This window comes from Scyliorhinus torazame, unplaced genomic scaffold (genome assembly GCF_047496885.1).
Source record: "Scyliorhinus torazame isolate Kashiwa2021f unplaced genomic scaffold, sScyTor2.1 scaffold_715, whole genome shotgun sequence".
Taxonomy (NCBI): Eukaryota; Metazoa; Chordata; class Chondrichthyes; order Carcharhiniformes; family Scyliorhinidae; genus Scyliorhinus; species Scyliorhinus torazame.
The window spans coordinates 6,108-26,851 of record NW_027308442.1 but is presented as its reverse complement, the minus strand read 5'-3'; the positions used below and the strand labels follow the sequence as shown (position 1 = coordinate 26,851).

Sequence of the window (20,744 nt, the reverse complement as noted above, 5' to 3'; positions counted from 1 at the left end):
CTTCAGCCGATATCTGATGTCTATATATTTACATTGTCCGGATTTTTTAATGTTTATAACAATCTCCTTGACTGTACACCGAACAATACTTTTCACTGTACCTCGGTACACATGACAAATCTAAATCTAATCTAGTCAGTGGGCCACAAGATTGAAATTTGGCTTGTTCACTAACTATGACCCTTGAATAAGATTGAATACATGGTGAATATTTCATACATTTCGGAAAATGCTCAATCGTTCATAGAACTGTAATCAACTTCAAGTGATTTAAAGCAAAAGATATTTCGGATTGATTGGATGCAATGGGAGTGCACGACTCTTACAGCCAACAGGTGTGTGCAATCGTCAAGCACTTCACTTGCCCTTGCTTTATGTGCATATCACTTCAGCCACACTGGTATAATAATAATTATTATAATATAATCTTTATTGTCACAAGTAGGCTTACATTAACACGGCAGTGAATTTATCGTAACAATCCCCTAGTTGCCACAATCCGGCGCCTGTTCGGGTAAACTGAGGGAGAATTCAGAATATCCAGTTCACCTAAGAAACGCACCTTTTGGGACTTGTGGGAGGAAACTGAAGCACCCTGATGAAGCCCACGCAGACACGGAGAGAACGTGCAGACTCCGCACAGACAAGTGACCCAAGCAGGAATCAAACCTGTGACCCTAGCACTAACTACTGTGCTGCCCCTCTTGCTATGGTGGGAGTGGTGTGAAGGTTGACTAGGCTGATACCTGGGATGGCAGAACAGTCAAATGAGGAGAGACTAAGTGGGTTTGGAATATATTAATTGGAGTTTAGAAAAATGAGAGGGGACCTCCAAGAAACCTTTATGAAATTCTAACAGGATTAGGCAGGGTGGATTCAGAAATAATATTCCCAGTGGTGGGGGAGTGCAGAACTAGGTACCATAGTTTGAGGATAACCTTTTAGGACTGAGGTGAGAAATTTCTTCACCCAGAGAGTGGTGAATCTGTATATTCTGTTGCAATCCTGGAGTTCATGGGTCACCTGACCACAAATCCATTCAATGAAAAACTGACTTGAGAGAAATCTTCAGGATTTGGATGACCACGCCCCATTGCATAAAAAATATGAGTAACTCAGACTGAACTTCAAGTGGAACTGGAGTCTGTCAGTCCTTCAACCAACAGTGGAGATTCATCCTTGAACATTGCGTTGCTGTCCTCGATTGATACCTCATCGAGATTCTGTTGGAGACAAAGTCTTAAAACACACTAACCTACTAAGCAGCGGAATTTATTGGTTCTGTAAAATATAAAGGGGTTCATTATTTTCTTTATCCTCATGTCTAAGGGCTGTATGAAACTGACCCTTCACTTTGAGATCTATGTCTCCTGGCCCTTGCAGCATCAATTCAAATGATTGGATTTTTACTACCTCAAGCCAGTTCTGAAGCCAATTTGTCAGATAAGAAGGAGACTCCTACTCTGATGTCCCAACTAAATTCGTTTCTGTATCCTTGGACTTTGAACTCTAATGACCAGAACTGTTTACCAGCCTCTTTGATTTCTCCTCGGAACCATCAGGTTGGAAAGGTGTATCTGCTATTTCTTGGATCTCAAAATGGTTGCGAACCTGGGTTGGATTTCTTCCCTTGAATTGTGTTTTGGATCTTGTGACAGGGATGGTATTTTTAAAAATATTTTTGGTGAATATTGTCTTATTCAATAAAGAAGACTGTGGCTGTGTAAATGATTCAATTAATCTGGGGAAAGGTTAATAATCGCTTATTGTCACAAATAGGCTTCAATGAAGTTACTGTGAAAAGCCCCTAGTCGGCACATTTCAGCACCTGTTCGGGGCGGCCGGTATGGGAATTGAACCCACACTGCTGCCTTGTTCTGCATTACATGCCAATTGTTTAGCCCACTGTGCTAAACCAGCTCCTATAATAGAGTCAGCTTGTCTGACGAATTGAGAGATGAGAAGAGGTATAGGTGTCAAATGCATGCATTTGTAACGAGACTACAATCAGAGATTTTATAAGTCGACAAATAAAGTCTAGGAATTTGCATTATGGGATAGATGGGGTCCTATTTGTGGCCCTTAAATTTCAAGGGGAATCAGTGGCTTTTACAGCTTGCACACGTTTCCCAAGTGAACAAGGGAAGATTATTACGGTTTATTTGACCTCAAAATTGGGGGCACTAAGAAAGACATGAAAGATTTTTAGATTATGGAAAAGTTTTTAAGTTTGAATGAGTTTTGAAAACAAAGGAATTGAAGAGAAAAGGGGTAAGGGAAATGTAAGGAGAGATGTTGGGCTGATTTGGGGTGGGCTATGTGAAACAGTCTCCAGGAAACATTTCCGGGCTGAAAGGTAACATTTGAATCAGTTATCCAGTCAAGCTAGAAAAGCATGAGGCTGTTAAAAGGAGCCTTGTTTCGGATGTTCTTGAATTGCCACAGCTGGGTGGAAGAAAGTTTGAGAGATCCTGTGGTATACTTTTATTTAAGTGACAGCAGTGTTATTGGGTAATATCATTGGAACACATACAAGGGTGTGCAGCCTGGAAGGTGTTTACCTGTGGGTCTGACCAAGTAGAGAATCTTTCAGGGAGCATCTTTTGTATGACTAATTTTAACTGTAACTGACCTTGTGTGCTTAAGCTTCCTTCCTGTTAATAGAACATAGAACATTACAGCGCAGTACAGGCCCTTTGGCCCTCAATGTTGCGCCGACCTGTGAAACCACTCTAAAGCCCATCTACACTATTCCCTTATCGTCCATATGTCTATCCAATGACCATTTGAATGCCCTTAGGTTGGCGAGTCCACTACTGTTGCAGGCAGGGCATTCCACGCCCTTACTACTCTCCGTAAAGAACCTACCTCTGACATTTGTCCTATATCTATCTCCCCTCAATTTAAAGCTTTGTCCCCTCGTGCTAGACATCACCATCCGAGGAAAAAGGCTCTCACTGTCCACCCTATCTAATCCTCTGATCATCTTGTATGCCTCAATTAAGTCACCTCTTCACCTTCTCTCTGATGAAAACAGCCTCAAGTCCCTCAGCCTTCCCTCATAAGATCTTCCCTCCATACCAGGCAACACTCTGGTAAATCTCCTTGGCACCCTTTTCAATGCTTCCACATCCTTCCTATAATGCGGCGACCAGAATTGCACGCAATACTCCAAAAGCTAACACACCGTACGCCTTCTTAACAACCCTCTCAACCTGGGTGGCAACTTTCAGGGATCTATGTACATGGACACCGAGATCTCTCTGCTCATCCACACTACCAAGAATGTTACCATTAGCCCAGTACTCTGTCTTCCTGTTATTCCTTCCAAAATGAATCACCTCACACTTTTCTGCATTAAACGCCATTTGACACCTCTCAGCCCAGCGTTGCAGCTTATCTATGTCCCTCTGTAACTTGTAACATCCTTCCGCACTGTCCACAATTCCCCCGACTTTAGTGTCATCTGCAAATTTACTCACCCATCCTTCTACGCCCTCCTCCAAGTCATTTATAAAAATGACAAACAGCAGTGGCCCCAAAACAGATCCTTGTGGTACACCACTAGTAACTGGACTCCCATCAACCACCACCCTTTGTCTTCCAGCTTGCCAGTTTCTGATCCAAACTGCGAAATCACCCTGAATCCCATGCCTCTGTAGTTTCTGCAGTAACCTACCCTGGGGAACCTTATCAAATGCTTTACTGAAATCCATATACACCACATCAACTGCTTTACCCTCATCCACCTGTTTGGTCACCTTCTCAAAGAACTCAATAAGGTTTGTGAGGCACAACCTACCCTTCACAAAACCGTGTTGACTATCTCTAATCAAATTATTCCTTTGCAGATGATTATGCATCCTATCTCTTATAAACGTTTCCAAGACTTTGCCCACAACAGAAGTACGGCTCACTGGTCTATAGTTACCGGGGTTGTCTCTACTCCCCTTCTTGAACAAGGGGACAACATTTGCTATCCTCCAGTCTTCTGGCACTATTCCTGTAGACAAAGATGACTGAAAGATCAAAGCCAAAGGCTCAGCAATCTCCTCCCTAGCTTCCCAGAGGATCCTAGGATAAATCCCATCCGGCCCTGGGGAGTTATCTATTTTCACACTTTCCAGAATTGCTAACAACTCCTCCTTATGAACCTCAAGCCCTTCTAGTCTAGTACCCTGAATCTCAGTATTCTCCTTGACAACATTGTCTTTTTCCTGTGTGAATACTGACGAAAAATATTCATTTAGCACCTCTCCTATCTCCTCGGGCTCCACGCACAACTTCCCACTACTGTCCTTGACTGGCCCTAGTCTTACCCTAGTCATTCTTTTATTCCTGGCCTATCTATAGAGAGCTTTAGGGTTATCCTTGATCCTACGTGCCAAAGACTTCTCATGCCCCTTCCTGGCTCTTCTTAGCTCTCTTTAGGTCCTTCCTAGCTAACTTGTAACTCTTGAGCGCCCTAACTGAACCTTCATGTCTCATCTTTACATAAGCCTCCTTCTTCCTCTTGACAAGTGTTTTGACTGCTTTAGTAAACCACGGTTCCCTCGCTCGACCACTTCCTCCCTGCCTGACAGGTACAGACTTATCAAGGACACGCAGTAGCTGTTCCTTGAACAAGCTCCACATTTCCATTGTGCCCATCCCCTGCAGTTTTCCTCTCCATCTGATGCATCCTCAGTCTTGCCTCATCGCATCATAATTGCCTTTCCCCCAGATATAACTCTTGCCCTGCGGTGTATGTACCTATCCCTTTCCATCACTAAAGTAAACGTAATCGAATTGTGGTCAGTATCATCAAAGTACTCACCTACCTCCAAATCTAATACCTGTCCTAGTTCATTAGTACCAAATCCAATAAGGCCTCGCCTCACGTTGGCCTATCTACATACTGTGTCAGGAAATCCTCCTGCACACATTGGACAAAAACAGACCCATCTAAAGTACTCGAACTATAGCGTTTCCAGTCAATATTTGTAAAGTTAATGTCCCCCATAACAACTACCCTGTTGCTTTCGCTCCTATCCAGAATCATCTTTGCAATCCTTTCCACGACATCTCTGGAACTTTTCGGAGGCCTATAGAAAACCCCTAACAGGGTGACCTCTCCTTTCCTGTTTCTAACCTCAGCTCATACAACCTCAGTAGACGAGTCCTCATCAAACGTCCTTTCTGCCAGCGCAATACTATCCTTGACTAACAATGACACCCCTCCCCCTCTTTTACCACCTTCCCTGAGCTTACTGAAATATCTAAACCCCGGCACCTGCAACAACCATTCCTGTCCCTGCTCTATCAATGTCTCCAAAATGGCTACAATATCGAAGTCCCAGGTATCAACCCATGCCGCAAGTTCACCCACCTTATTCCGGATGCTCCAGGCATTGAAGAAGACACACTTTTAACCACCTTCCTGCCTGCCGGTACACTCCTGCAACTTTGAAACCTTATTCATGACCTCACTACTCTCAACCTCCTGTATACTGGAGCTACAATTCAGGTTCCCAATTTTAATTTTTAATATCCTAGAAGTGTTACTGGACTTTGTTCTGCTGAGGTCAGTACACTTTCGTCTTGTTACATTTAGATTTATTGTCTGACGAAGCCCTTGAGGAGTACAGTGAAAGTAGGAAAGAACTTAAACGTGGAATTAGGAGTGCTAAAAGGGGCCATGAAATGTCTTTAGTAAACATGGTCAAGGAGAATCCCAAGGCGTTTTGTGCATATATTAGGAACAAGAGGGTAGCAAGAGAAAGAGTAGGCGCACTTAAGGTCAATGGAGGGAGGTTATGAGTGGAACCACAGGAAGTGGGTGAGATCCTTAATGAGTACTTTGTATCAGTATTCACCAGGGAGCAGGACATGACGGATGTTGAGGTCAGGGATAGGTGCGTGAACTCTCTTGAGAGCATCAATATATCAAAGGAGGAATTGTTGAGTATCCTAAATTGCATTTAGGTAGACAGGGCCCTGGGGCCAGATGGGATCTATCCCAGGTTACTGCGGGAGGCAAGGGGAAAGATATCTTCATGTTCTCTTTGACCACAGGTGAGGTTCCAGAGTACTGATGAATAGCCAATGTTAGTCCCTTGTTTAAGAAAGGAAGCGGGAAATGAAATGAAAATCGCTTATTGTCACAAGTAAGCTTCAAATGAAGTTACTGTGAAAAGCCCCCAGTCGCCACATTCCGGCGCCTGTTCGGGGAGGCTGGTATGGGAATCGAACCATGCTGCTGGCCTGCCTTGGTCTGCTTTCAGAGCCAGCTATTTTGCCTTGTGCTAAACCAGCCCCATGAAGGGCGGCACATGGCGCAATGGTTAGCACTGGGACTACAGCACTGAGGACCTGGGTTCAAATCACGGCCCTGGGTCACTCCGTGTGGAGTTTACACATTCTTCCGGTGTCTGCGTGCGGTTCACTCCCACAACCCAAAAGATATGCAGCTTAGGTGGATTGGCCACCCGAAATTGCACCTTAATTGGAAAAATATATAATTGGGTGCTCTAAATTTAATTTTTTTTTAAAAGAAAGAAAGGAAGCCGGGACAATCCAGCAAATTATCGTCCGGTGAGTCTGACATCGGTGGTGCGAAGCTTTTGGAAAAGGTACTGTGGGACAGAATGTATGCACAATTGGTGAAAAATGGACTAGTTAACGACAGGCAGCATGGTTTTGTTTGGGGAAGGTCATGTCTCACAAGCTTGATTGAGTTTTTGAAGAAGTGACGAAGAAAATTATTGAGGGAAGGCTGTGGATGTAACTTATATGGACTTTAGTAAGGCGTTTGACACGATGCTAAATGGCAGACTGGTACAAAAACTAAAATCACATGGGATTCGAGGTGGACTGGCTTGGTTATAGAAGACAGAAAGTACAAAGAACAAAGAAATGTACAGCACAGGAACAGGCCCTCCAAGCCCATGCCGACCATGCTGCCCGACTAAACTACAATCTTCTACACTTCCTGGGTCCGTATCCCTCTATTCCCATCCTATTCATGTATTTGTCAAGATGCCCCTTAAATGTCACTATTGTCCCTGCTTCCACCACCTCCTCCGGTAGCAAGTTCCAGGCACCCACTACCCTCTGTGTAAAAAAACTTGCCTCGTACATCTACTCTAATCCTTGCCCCTCTCACCTTAAACCTATGCCCCCTAGTAATTGACCCCTCTACCCCGGGGAAAAGCCTCTGACTATCCACTCTGTCTATGCCCCTCATAATTTTGTAGACCTCTATCAGGTCGCCCCTCAACATCCTTCATTCCAGTGAGAACAAACCGAGTTTATTCAACCGCTCCTCATAGCTAATGCCCTCCATACCAGGCAACATTCTGGTAAATCCCTTCTGCACCCTCTCGAAAGCCTCCACATCCTTCTGGTAGTGTGGCGACCAGAATTGAACACTATACTCCAAGTGTGGCCTAATTAAGGTTCTATACAGCTGCAACATGACTTGCCAATTCTTATACTCAATGCCCCGGCCAATGAAGGCAAGCATGCCGTATGTCTTCTTGACTACCTTCTCCACCTGTATTGCCCCTTTCAGTGACCTGTGGACCTGTACTCCTGGATCTCTTTGACTTTCAATACTCTTGAGGGTTCTACCATTCACTGTATATTCCCTACCTGCATTAGACATTCCAAAATGCATTACTTCACATTTGTCCAGATTAAACTCCATCTGCCATCTCTTCGCCCAAGTCTCCAATATAAATCCTGCTGTATCCTCTGACAGTCCTCATCGCTATCCGCAATTCCACCAACCTTTGTGTCGTCTGCAAACTTACTAATCAGACCAGTTACATTTTCCTCCAAATCATTTATATATACTACAAACAGCAAAGGTCCCAGCACTGATCCCTGTGGAACACCACTGGTCACAGCCCTCCAATTAGAAAAGCATCCTTCCATTGCTACTCTCTGCCTTCTATGACCTAGCCAGTTCTGTATCCACCTTGCCAGCTCACCCCTGATCCCGTGTGACTTCACCTTTTGTACTAGTCTACCATTAGGGACCTTGTCAAAGGCCTTACTGAAGTCCATATAGACAACATCCACTGCCCTACCTGCATCAATCATCTTAGTGACCTCCTCGAAAAACTCTAACAAGTTAGTGAGACATAACTTCCCCTTCACAAAACCATGCTGCCTCTCACTAATACGTCCATTTGCTTCCAAATAGGTAGTCAGTGGTAGGGAAATTACTGGAGAGAATTCTTAGAGACAGGATCTACTGTCTCTAAGAATTCTCTCCAGTAATTTCCCTACCACTGAAGTAAGGCTCACTGGCCTGTAGTTCCCTGGATTATCCTTGCTACCCTTCTTAAACAGAGGAACAACATTGGCTATTCTCCAGTCCTCCCGGACATCACCTGAAGACAGTGGGGATCCAAAGATTTCTGTCAAGGCCTCAGCAATTTCCCCTCCAGCCTCCTTCAGTATTCTGGGGTAGATTCCATCAGGCCCTGGGGACTTATCTACCTTAATATGTTTTAAGACACCCAACACCTCGTCTTTTTGGATCTCAATGTGACCCAGGCTATCTCCACACCCTTCTCCAGACTCAACATCTACCAATTTCTTCTCTTTGGTGAATACTGATGCAAAGTATTCATTTAGTACCTCACCCATTTCCTCTGGCTCCACACATAGATTCCCTTGCCTATCCTTCAGTGGGCCAACCCTTTCCCTGGCTACCCTCTTGTTTTTTATGTACGTGTAAAAAGCCTTGGGATTTTCCTTAACCCTATTTGCCAATGACTTTTCGTGACCCCTTCTAGCCCTCCTGACTCCTTGCTTAAGTTCCTTCCTACTTTCCTTATATTCCACACAGGCTTCGTCTGTTCCCAGTAGTGATAGGGTGTTTTTCTGAATGGAGATCTGTAGCGAGTGGTGTTCCGCGAGGACCAGTGATAGGACCTCTGTTGTTTGTTGTACATATAAATAATCTGGAGAAAAATGTGGGTGGTCTGATTAGTAAGTTCGCGGGTGACACGAAGATTGGCGGAGTTGCTGAGAATGCTGAGGATTGTCAGAGGATACAACAGGATTTAGATAGATTGGAGACTTGGGGCACAGAAATGGCAGATGGAGATTAATCCGGACAAATGCGAGGTAATGCATTTTGGAGGATTGGTGATGCGTTTTGGAGGATTAAATCTAGGTATGAATTATGCTGTAAATGGCAGAACCCTTAGGAACATCAACATAACATACAGAGGGATCTGGGCGTGCAGATCCACTGTTCCCGAAAAGTGGCAACACAGGTGGCCAAAGTGATTAAGAAGGCTTATGGCATGCTTGCATTCATCAGCCAGGGCATTGAGTACAAGATTTGGGAAATCATGTTGTTGCTATATAAAACCTTGAATAGGCCGCATTTGGAGTATTGCGTGCAGTTCTGGTCACCACATTAACAGAAGGATGCGAAAGCTTTGGAGCGAGTGCAAAGAAGATTCACCAGGATGTTACCTGGTTTCAAAGGTGTTGGCTATGAGGAGAGGTTGAATAAACTAGGATAGTTTTCACTGGAAAGACAGAGGCCAAGGGAAGACCTGATAGAGATCTACAAATTATGAGAGGCCTAGACAGGGTGGACAGTAAAGAGGCTTTTACTAAGGGTGGAAGTGTCAATTACAAGGGGCCACAGGTTCAAGGTGAAAGGGGGAAAGTTTAAGGGAGATGTGTGGGGTAAGTTTTTCATGCAGAGTGGTGGGTGCCTGGAACGTGCTGCCAGAGGATGTGATGGAAGCAGGCACATTAGCATAATTTAAGAGGCATCTGGATGGATGCATGAATAGGGATACGGACCGAGTCAGGTCAGAAGTTTTTTTTTTAAAGTAAGGGCACCATGATGGGCACAGGCTTGGATGGCCAAAGGGCCTGTTCCAGTGCTGTACTTTTGTTTGTTCTTCTTTGTTCTTTTGTCATGTGTACAGAGGTGCAGTGAAACTTACTGTTCGGCATTCAGTCCAGACAGATGGATGGATTTGTTTATTGTCACGTGTATCGAGGTACAGTGAAAAGTATTTTTCTGCGAGCAGCTCAACAGATCAAGTACATGGGAAGAAAAGGGAAGAAAAGAAAATACATAATAGGGCAACACAACATATACAATGTAACTACATAAGCACTGGCATCGGATGAAGCATACAGGGTGTAGTGTTAATGAGGTCAGTCCATAAGAGGGTCATTTAGGAGTCTGGTGACAGTGGGGAAGAAGCTGTTTTTGAGTCTGTTCATGCATGTTCTCAGACTTCTGAATCTCCTGCCCGATGGAAGAAGTTTGAAGAGTGAGTAAGCCGGGTGGGAGGGATCTTTGATTACACTGCCCGCTTTCCCCAAGCAGCGGGAGGTGTAGATGGAGTCATTGAATAATGGGAGGGGGGTTCGCATGTTGTACTGGGCTCTGTTCACAACTCCCTGAAGTTTCTTACATTCTTGGGCCAAGCAGTTGCCATACCAGACTATGATGCAGCCAGATAATAATAATAATAATCGCTTATTGTCACAAGTAGGCTTCAATGAAGTTACTGTGAAAAGCCCTCAGTCGCCACATTCCGCCGCCTGTTCGGGGAGGCTGGTACAGGAATCGAACCGTGCTGCTGGCCTGCCTTGGTCTGCTTTAAAAGCCAGCGATTTAGCCCAGTGTGCGAAACCAGCCCCTGTTACTGCGAAAAGCCCGTAGTCGCCACATTCCGGCGCCTGTTCGAGGAGGCCGGTACGGGAATTGAACTCGCGCTGTTGCCTTATTCTGCATTACAAGGCAGCGATTTAGCCCAGTGTTCTAAACCAGCCCCCAGGAAGCTTTCTGTCGTGCATATGTAAAAATTGGTAAGAGTCAATATAGATATGCTGAATTTCATTAGTTTCCTGAGGAAGTATTGGCCCTGTTGTGCTTTCTTGGTCGTTGCGTCGACGTGGGTGGGCCAGGACGGATCGTTGGTGATGTGCACTCCTCGGAGTTTGGAGCTGTCAACCATCTCCACTTTGGCACCATTGATAGAAATGGGTGTGTACTACTCTTTGCTTCTTGAAGTCAATGACCAGCTCCTTAGTTTTGCTGACATTGAGGGAGAGGTTGTTGTCGTTGCACATGCCACTAGTTTCTCTATCTCCCTCCTATACTCTGACTCATTGTTGTTTGAGATCCGACCCACTACAGTCGTGTCATTAGCAAACCTATAGGTGGAGTTGGAGCCGAATTTTGCCACGCTTCGTGTGTATAGTATAGTAGGAGGCTAAATACGCAGCCTTGAGGGGCCCCAATATTGAGGATTATCGTGGAGGAGGTGGTTGTTGTTTATCCTTACTGATTGTGGTCTATGGGTCAGGATGTCAAGGATCCAGTTGCAGAGGGAGGAGCCAAGTCCTAGGTTTTGGAGCTTTGATATGAGCTCGCTGGGATTATGATGTTGAAGGCAGAGTTGTAATCAAGAAATAGGAGTCTGACGTAGGAGCCATTGTTGTTGAGATGCTCCAGGGTAGAGTGTAGGGCCAGGGAGATGGCATCTGCTGTGGATCGGTTGTTGAGGTATGTGAATTGCAGTGGATCAATTTCTGGCTGTATGGAGTTGATGTGTCTCATGACCAACTTCTTGAAGCACTTCATAATGATATATCATCGAATTTACAGTGCAGAAGGAGGCTATTTGGCCCATTGAGTCTGCACCAGCTCTTGGAAAGAGCACTCTACCCAAGGTCAACACCTCCACCCTATCCCCATAACCCAGTAACCCCACCCAACACTCAGGGCAATTTTGGACACTAAGGGCAATTTATCAAGGCCAATCCACCTAACCTGCACATCTTTGGACTGTGGGAGGAAACCGGAGCACCCGGAGGAAACCCACGCACAGACGGGGAGGATGTGCAGACTCCGCACAGACAGTGACCCAAGCTGGAATCGAACCTGGGACCCTGGAGCTGTGAAGCAATTGTGCTATCCTCAATGCTACCGTGCTGCCAAGATAGATGTCAAGGCCACTGAATGGTAGTCATTGAGGCACATTGCCTGGCTCATCTTTGGCACTGATATGATGGTGGTGCTCTTGACGCAGGTGTGAACCATGGAACAGAGTAGGGAGAGGTTGTAGATGTCTGCGCGCACATCCGCCAATTGGTCTGCGCAGGATCTGAGTGCACGACCAATGACAATGTCAGGACCCGTCGCTTTCGAAGGGTTCCAAGGGTTCACTTTCAAGAAGGCCGATCTGAGTTTGGAAGCTGTGATGGGTGGGTGTGTCCAAGGCTGTTGTGTAGCCATCTGGGATGGCCACTTCCAGAATACAAAATGGATGTTTGCAAAGATTGCAGGGAACTATAGGCAATGCTAAGAAAACAAACCGGCACAGAGCCTGTACGTGTATTGGGACCGCAGCTCCCAGACAAGACTGAAATTGTAGGTCTATTAGCATATTGATGGCCCATCTCCGGGAACAAAGGGGAGATACTCAAGTAACCGATCTGGCTCCAGACCTCGCGGCGCCAGTTCCCCAAACCGAAAGCACAAACAAAACCAGGCCAATAGCCACCTAGGACACGCCCAGCCATCAGGGCAGCCAGCCGTTTATTGGTCAAGATCAATACGAGTGATCAAGATACGGCCCAATTGATTGGGGCCAAGTTAAAGGCCCGCCCAAAAGCGCGCGAAGCCCTTTCAGGTATAAGAAGAAGGCCCCAGGAGAGAATCGCTCTCTTGGAATCGGCTCTCAAAGCGGAGAGACCCTTCCACCAGCTGCACCAGAAGCAGGTAAGTCCAAGGTCAATGCTCGCTACCAGACGGACGACCTTAACTGTTCCCTTGTACCACTTCGTCCCCAGCAGCCTCAGATCCGAACAACGGCCATTGTTCCTCTGACTGAGTGGGCACCAGAAGCTAAGTATAGGCTTTAGCATTAGAGATAGTTTAGTCTGTAGTATTTCGTGCATGAGTAGATATTTCTGTGTATGTAAATAAATAGTATTGACTTTGAACTAACTAACTGGTGTATCGGCTCTTTGATCAGTATTCGGGTTTGAACGTTGATACCTGAAAGATACCTGGCGGCTCTAAAGCAAAGGTAATTAGGATTAAGGAAGGTGACCATATGGACCGCCATATTTAGAACCAAATAAAGAGAGCAACATTTACTGGCGACCTCTGACGGGACTCGACCTAGAAGTGGCCTAGTCACTCCAAGAGAACCCAAATTTCAATTGGAATCCAATTGGAAACAGAAAACCACAAGTGTAAGAACAATACTGATCAAACCTCCATGATTCGGAAGTGTGTTATTTGCATGCGTACTAATAGGGATATAAGGTAAACCTGAGAGATTTTGTCGCGTAAAACTGTCGGGAGTTTTGTAGGCCGGAAATTAGCGTAAGCCGTACCCGTGTTCCATCACCACTTTATCACCCCCTGTTCCAAATTCGGTAGAGATCACAGAGATAGAGAGAGAAATGGCAATGAAGGCAATGGAACGCCTTATGAACCCCCAAGTATTCGAGGTTGCAGTGACCAATAGAGTGGGACAGTGTCCCGTATGGGAAGAAGAGATCAGAAAATATCTCAAAGGGAAAGGATGGCCCCTTTGGAGTGAATTCTGCGCGAATGAAGAAACAGGTCCCGGAAGTAGAGGGCATACTTGGTGGGAGAACCTGACAGATCCATAGGAAGAGCTTAGGGAAAGCTTGCAAGCCAATATCAATCGTGTTCTGCTTGGCACAATTGCGGGGCACAGAGGAGGTCGTTAGGACGCTCCGTAGAGAGATTGAGGAGAGAGAGATGAATAGTGAAGGAGATGTAAGTGGATATGAGAGAGAGAACAAGGAACTGAGAGAGCAGTTAGCGGCGAGGGACAAGGAGGTGGAGGATGCCAAGCGGGCACACCAATCTTGACTCGCCCATTTGAGCAGCTTTCAGTCCCAATATGACAAAGCCTACCAAGACACGCAACGCACGGTGTTGGTAAGACAGAAACCTGAACAACAGGTCGAGCAGTTACAGAAACACTGCAACGACTTAAAAGGAGGCCTACGAGCACTCCACACTTGCACAACGGAACAAAGGCTGAGCTCGGTAGATCACGCAAAGTGCCGGAAGCAAATTGCAGAATTGCAATCTCTGCTTTCTGTTCAGAATGGGTTCCACAGCACGTTTGGGCCCCAATTAGACCAAGGAAACGGCCCCGATTGGCAGGAGTTAAACGAGACTGCCCACAGATATGTACATGGCACATGCACACAGGACAAACGCCAGAAACGAAAAGCGCCCCAAACCCCAACTTCACAGGCAGTGCACACCCCAATGAACCCAGTAACCATACCGCGCAGGGCCACAACAGAAGGAGACCCAGATTTCCTCTACACTACCCCGCGAACCGCCACTCAATTATGGGATGCGTGTGATAAAATAACACCGTTTCTACCCACATCGGACCCCCACCAGTTCTTTGCTCGAGTAAAACAGCAGGTGACCATGTACGGCCTGGATGAAAAGGAGCAAGTGAAGCTCACTGTTTTGAGCCTCGACCCTTCAGTCGTGGCAGCCCTTCTCGACCCATAAAATGTAGGAGGAGGCACACACCAAGGAATGCATACAGCGATCCTAGACGCAATCGGCTATAACAAAGGAGACCCCGTGGAAGGCCTAAATAAGTGTAGGCAAAAGAAAACTGAGCACCCCACAGCGTTTGCAGGACGCTTGTGGATACATTTCATGGCAGTATTTGGAGAGTTAGCCCGCGCCCATTTGTCCCCAGATAATATGGCCAAATGGATCCGCATCCTAGTCTCTCATGCAACAGAGGCAGGACAGAGAACTTGCGCAAATTACGACCCCTCTGACGAGACCCACAACGAGAAATGGGTTTTGAAAAGATTGTCCCGCACTTGAACCGTCCATCCAAGGCAAAACCACGTTTGTTAAAGCAGAGGAAGAGCAGGCAGACATGCATCCAGTTAGGACGCACCAGAACCCCGCATGGGTAAATGAGGAAGGAGCAGCCCACAGCAAACCAAATCCCAGGAGTGTTATAATTGTGGACAATTGGGACACTATGCAAGAGAATGCAATGCGCCCCAGAAGTAGCAGAAAAACCAGCAGACATGCACCCTAAATAAGAATAGGGCAAAGCCAATTCACAGCGTTAGCGCCCGTTCTGAGAACGCAGATATGAACGGCACCGACTGACGGTGATCGGACTCCCCAGCTTGGGTCTGCGACACCCTTTGGGACAAGTCCGGTAGACAGGTAGTGGCAGGCACAGTCCAGGGACAACCCGTAGAATTCCTTTGGGACACAGGAGGGCCCGCCCCACGCTCAATTCCTCCACGATGTTTCAGCGAGACACGTGGCCCACCACTGACACCATTACACTCAGCGGTTTTACAGGGCATTTAGAGCAGGGACACATCACAGCCCCTGTAGCAATCCAGATAGGGAACATTTAAACAAAACACCCCGTAGTTCTGGCCGATCTACCCCAGACAGCTGAACAGATTTTAGGAATTGACTTTATGAGCTCCCACAACCTCTCATTCGATCCAGTGAATATATGTGTGTGGAGAATGGCAAAGGCAGCACGAGCCCCCGCCACGCTCACAGTTGGAGAGTATGAAAATCAAATCAGCGCAGTAGGAGACTTCTGGTTCGATCCCCGAGCCATTAGTCAGGACAAACAAGTTAGGGCAGTCCTGCAGCAACACAAAGCAGCATTTGCACAGCACAAGCACGACTGTGGCAAGATTGCTGGCTTGGTGAATATTACAGGTCCCAACCCCAGACCCCAAAAGCAGTACAGTTTTCCCAAAGATGCAGAGGGAGAAATATCAAAAGTGATAGAGTTTGCTTGATCAAGGCGTACTCCGATCCGTAGCCTCCACGAATAATGCACCGATTTGGCCCGTCAGGAAACCCGATGGATCATGGCGACTGACCATTGATTACCGGGAACTGAACAAAGTAACCCCAGTAGCTGCCCCCACCATAGCCATGCTCATACAGGGACTACAGTCAAACAAAATTTCGGTTTTGGACATTAGCAACGGCTTTTGGTCCATTCCATTGGACCGTTCCAATATAAATTCGCATTCACATTCCAGGGACAGCAGTATACGTGGACGTGCCTTCCACAAGGCTTCCACAACTCCCCTTTCATTTTCCACCGACAGCTGGCAAATAGATTAGCAAAATTTTCCCGACCCGATTGTTTGGTCCAATATGTAGATGATCTGCTACTACAGACGGACACAAAGGGAGAGCACATTTTGCTTCTCGCCAAACTTTTAGGACTTCTACAACAAATTGGCTGTAAAGTAAACCCCAAGAAGGCCCAGATTCTGAAGGAAAAAGTGATCAGTAATCACGCATGGCAAATGCAAGATCGAGCAGAAAAGAATTGACTCGATCATCAAATTACCCCTGCCCCATAATGTCACAGCCCTCCGGTCGTTTCTAGGACTGGTTGGCTACTGCAGAAACCATATCGACGGTTTTGCCACAAAAGCAGCGCCCCTATCCGAACTTCTCAAGAAGCAGCCACCTTGGGAATGGCTTCCACAGCACACGGATGCCGTGGATGCTTTAAAAAGAGCCCTCAGCACAGTCCCCGCACTACAGGTCCCAGATCCACTTTCCCCGTACGCAATTGAGGTTGCAACTACCGACTGAACCCTTTCGGCTGTGCTCCTCCAAGAATGACATGATCGATTTGGCCCTGTGGCATACGCCTCACGTGTATTAGATCCAGTCGAGCAAGAATTTTCTGCCTGCGAAAGGCACCTGCTCGAGGTTTTTTGGGCAGTACAACACTTTGCCGACATTACAGGACTCAATCCCATCACCATTCTCACTGAACACACTCCACATAACTCCTACCTGATGGTAGACTTAAGGATGGCACAGTCAGCCAGGTCCGCGCGGCCCGTTGGACCCTTCTTTTACAGGGATGGGACATAACAGTTAAGAAGACAAAAACCCACACTTTCCTCGCTGACAATTTACAATATGCAGGCACCCCACGTGAGTGTGAAATAATATCCACTAAGCATAATACAGGACCCTTTGTACCAAAGTCAGCTCCCCCAAAAGCAGGTACTACACCCCAGAGATCCCAGCCCACAGACACATGCACACCCCTTAGAATCTATGTGGATGGCTCCTCCACATTCCTAAACGGGAAAAGAATTACCGGTTACGGTATTTATGTAGAGGACACGCAGGGATGTGCCCTAGAAGAGATTTCGTTAAAATTGGCAGGACATTTAGGCTCGCAGGCAGCCATAGCTTATATTGTAGATCACCCTGACTCGTTTCCGACCCCAGCCGACATATATTCTGATAGTCTATATGTCTGCAACAGTTTAACCAAATTCCTACCCCTGTGGGCAACTAGAGGATTTGTTTCCGCAGACGGAAAGCCCCTACCCTCAGCCCCATTACTCCAGCATATTCTGAAAACGGCCAAAGATAGAAATCATCAAAGTTCGTAGTCATCATCGTTCTTTCCCCCCCCCCCCCCCCCCCCCACCCCCGGTACTGTTAAAGCAGCCCCCCTCGCAAAGGCAGGTTCCAGACATGGTCACTTTTGGAACCCTCCCGAAAGCGCACTAGTACACGCAGTTCAGGTCTCACAGACCAACATTCAAGATTTAGCACAGGCCCAATAAGAAGACACACAGCTCAGGGAAGTTTTAAAAGCAACTTCCCAGCCCCTTATGATGAGTTTAAACACACGTTAACCACACATGATGGTGCGATTTTAAAAGACGGCATTTATGTTGTCCTGAGCCAGGACCGGAATCAAATTATTTGTCAGTTCCATGACAACCATGGACACCAGGGCATTGAACCCACCCTCGCCCACCTCAGACCTCTCTGCTGGTGGCCTGATTTAAAATCCAATGTCACACATTACATCGAAAATTGCTTAATCTGTGCCCAGAACAATCCGGACATATATGCAAGAAAAGCTCAGCTAAGTCACACCCGCCCCGTTAATGGCCCCTGGACGAACTTGCCAATTGACTATATAGGACCCCTACCCCCCCTGCAGGAATGGTTTCAAGTATGTGTTGGTCGTCATCGACACCTTCACAAAATGGGTGGAAGCGTTTCCATCCAGAACAAACACTGCCAAAACGACAGCTAAAATCCTCACTCAGCACATCTTTACAAGATGGGGACTCCCACGCATCATGGAGTCCAGTCAAGGCTTACATTTTACAGGACAAGTGATGAAAAACGTCCTTACAATTTTCAGCATAAAACAAAAGTTCCATATTGCATACCACCCCCAATCAAGCGGCATAGCAGAAAGAATGAACAGAACTTTAAAAGCGACCCTCAGAAAAATGGTGCAACAACACAACAGCACCTCGGACACAGTTCTCCCATTTGCATTAATGTTCATTCGAAACACAGCATCCACGTCCAGAGGATACACCTCCCACACCTTCATGACCGGACGCCCCGTGAAAGGGACAGAATATTTGTTAGGACTGGATTTGGCCAGCCCCACAGTCACAGCCCTCACGCATGAGAAAGCAGTACAACAGCTAATTGAAAATGTGAAAGCAGCCCAGCTTGCAGCAGCCGTCAGGCTTGGAACCCGCAAGAAACAAAGCAAAGTTTGCTTTGATAAAACAGTACACGGCACCGAGTTTGTAGTAGGGCAGCAAGTTATGCTATCCCTATACGACCCCAGTTCATTCCTTTCCCCAAAATTTTCCAACCGTACTTCATCTCTGTTAAAGTCAGCCACTCTGTATACAAGATCACCTATCCGAATGGCAAGTCTGTGTGGTCCCACATAAACCACCTTATGCCTCGCAGAATAACTATTCACACCACATTTCACTTGCAGCAGCAGATGAGCAAGCCCCGCCCACGAACGATGTATTCCTACCCTCCCCCAATCTGTCCAACCCGTCTTCAGACACAACTTCGACTCCACCCCCAGAGGCACGACTCTGCCTCTCCCTTCCTTCAACCAACAGCGATAGCGGTAGCGACAGCCCCCAACACACCACGCTACGATTACACCCCTGCACCAGGCCCCACTCCCAGTGATTCCGAACATGATTACAGCGACCCCTTCGAGATAACGTACATTAAAGCCCCTGATCCAGACCCACCGCCCGACGATTATGGATTGACCCCTAGCAGCTCCACCCTCGATACAAAATTCTGGCACCGAGACAATTTGTTCAGGCACATCCGGAATGATGAGATGGACCCCAATTTGCCCCACATAGCTTTAGCAAACCTACTCCAGCCAGGGGTATGGCAGCCAGGAGAAGATGATGACATAGAGTCTGACTCCCACCAAATGAATCCCTTTGTGACTCTGTTCGCTATTGAGCAATGAGGTGTCCAGATGATGATAAAAAGGAACTGATGGAGAGTTACGGTGTCCTTTCTGATGGAACCTGCACCATATTTGTTATGTATGTTTGTTTGTTACTGTGAATGTTAAATGTTGTTGGTCCACTTAATGTTTTCATGGCCCCATGCCACCACTCTTTTAATGCCCACTGGCAGTTAATGAAACTAGTTTGTCCACAGACAAACCGATCATAACTGCTCTTCTGCTTTGAAGGTAGAAGTTAGCAACAAATGCAACCCCCACGACGACCACAAATTCTTACCGTTCTTGCCGGTCGCTCAGGCAGTGGAGAACCGGCACTGGTCCCCGCCCTGCCTGAGGACCCCCATCTGGTCAGCTATGCTCGGGTAGAGCACATATGGCACTGGTCACCGTCCTACCCGGGGATTCCACCCATTCTTAACCTCCACGGCCCATACACACCCCATTTTGGCACTTTTAGTTCAAAACTCTTTTCTTTGTTTACGGCTACCCTTAGGTTGCTTCCAGATGCTATTTACATCCTCAAACACTGGGATGGTAGATCGCACAGGCTGCGAGACAGCCCGCACTGTGTCAGTATTTTTCTCGGATGTCTTGTCCTAAATATTTGGTTTAAAAAAAAAAATGAGTGAGTCACAGATGGTGACCAATTATAACTGGTAATTGACAATAAAGGACAGACATACAAGATCTGAAACTAGATAATAACAGAAATTGTTTGTGTCCATAGAACTCCGGAACCACGGAAGCCTCAAGAGGAAGAAAGAAAGAAGAAAAGATGAAGACAACCATCATGCTCTACAGTTGGATCTTAGCGGGATCCCTCCAGTTGCGCGCGGACGCTAACCCCCTGACCCCTACCACACAGGCCATGAATGTTTCCCACCCCTGCCATGCACTGTACCCCGAGATAGTAACCGATACACAGACCTGGTGTGATAAGTTCATAACTTGGTATTCCCTGTCCTACGTTGTGGAAACACTGCTAGTAATTGCGATACTCTGCAGTGTCGTTCAGACCCTGAGACTCAGGAAATGGCTAAGGAAAGCCTCCTGCACCCCGGTATACACCTTCAGATCCCCTATTTTCAAACTTCAACAAACCCCCCCAACCCCTTTAAGTGAATTGAAGTACACACGGTTTTTTGTGTGTGTTTGTTTTGCACTTGTCATGCGAGAGTGCCTTTAAGAACTGGATGTTTAAGCAATGTACCTTTAAGAAAACAGTGATGTCATAGAGTGGGTGGAGCTCAGCTCAGGTCGGCCATTTTGCAGTTTAGTTTTGCAGTTTAGTTTTGGTAGTTTTGAAAAAGAGCTGGTGTGTGTCTGTGTTTCCAGAGAGCTGCAGTTAGTTTGAAAAGAGCTTGTGAGTGTCTGTGTTTTGCA

The 20,744-nt window shown here is 46.6% G+C and overlaps 1 protein-coding gene across 1 annotated transcript in view; it reads left to right on the top strand.

Annotated features, from left to right (window-relative positions):
• The window catches only part of LOC140406617 (eukaryotic translation initiation factor 2-alpha kinase 3-like), a 77,099-nt gene extending 56,861 nt beyond the window's left edge, over positions 1-20,238 (top strand). Inside the window, exons 15-16 of the mRNA XM_072494618.1 lie at positions 12,829-12,887; positions 20,089-20,238. Coding sequence (XP_072350719.1) covers positions 12,829-12,887; positions 20,089-20,140 — 111 coding nt within the window. The 3' untranslated portion in view covers positions 20,141-20,238. The remainder of the gene's footprint in view (positions 1-12,828; positions 12,888-20,088) is intronic.
• Positions 20,239-20,744: the final 506 nt, after the last annotated feature.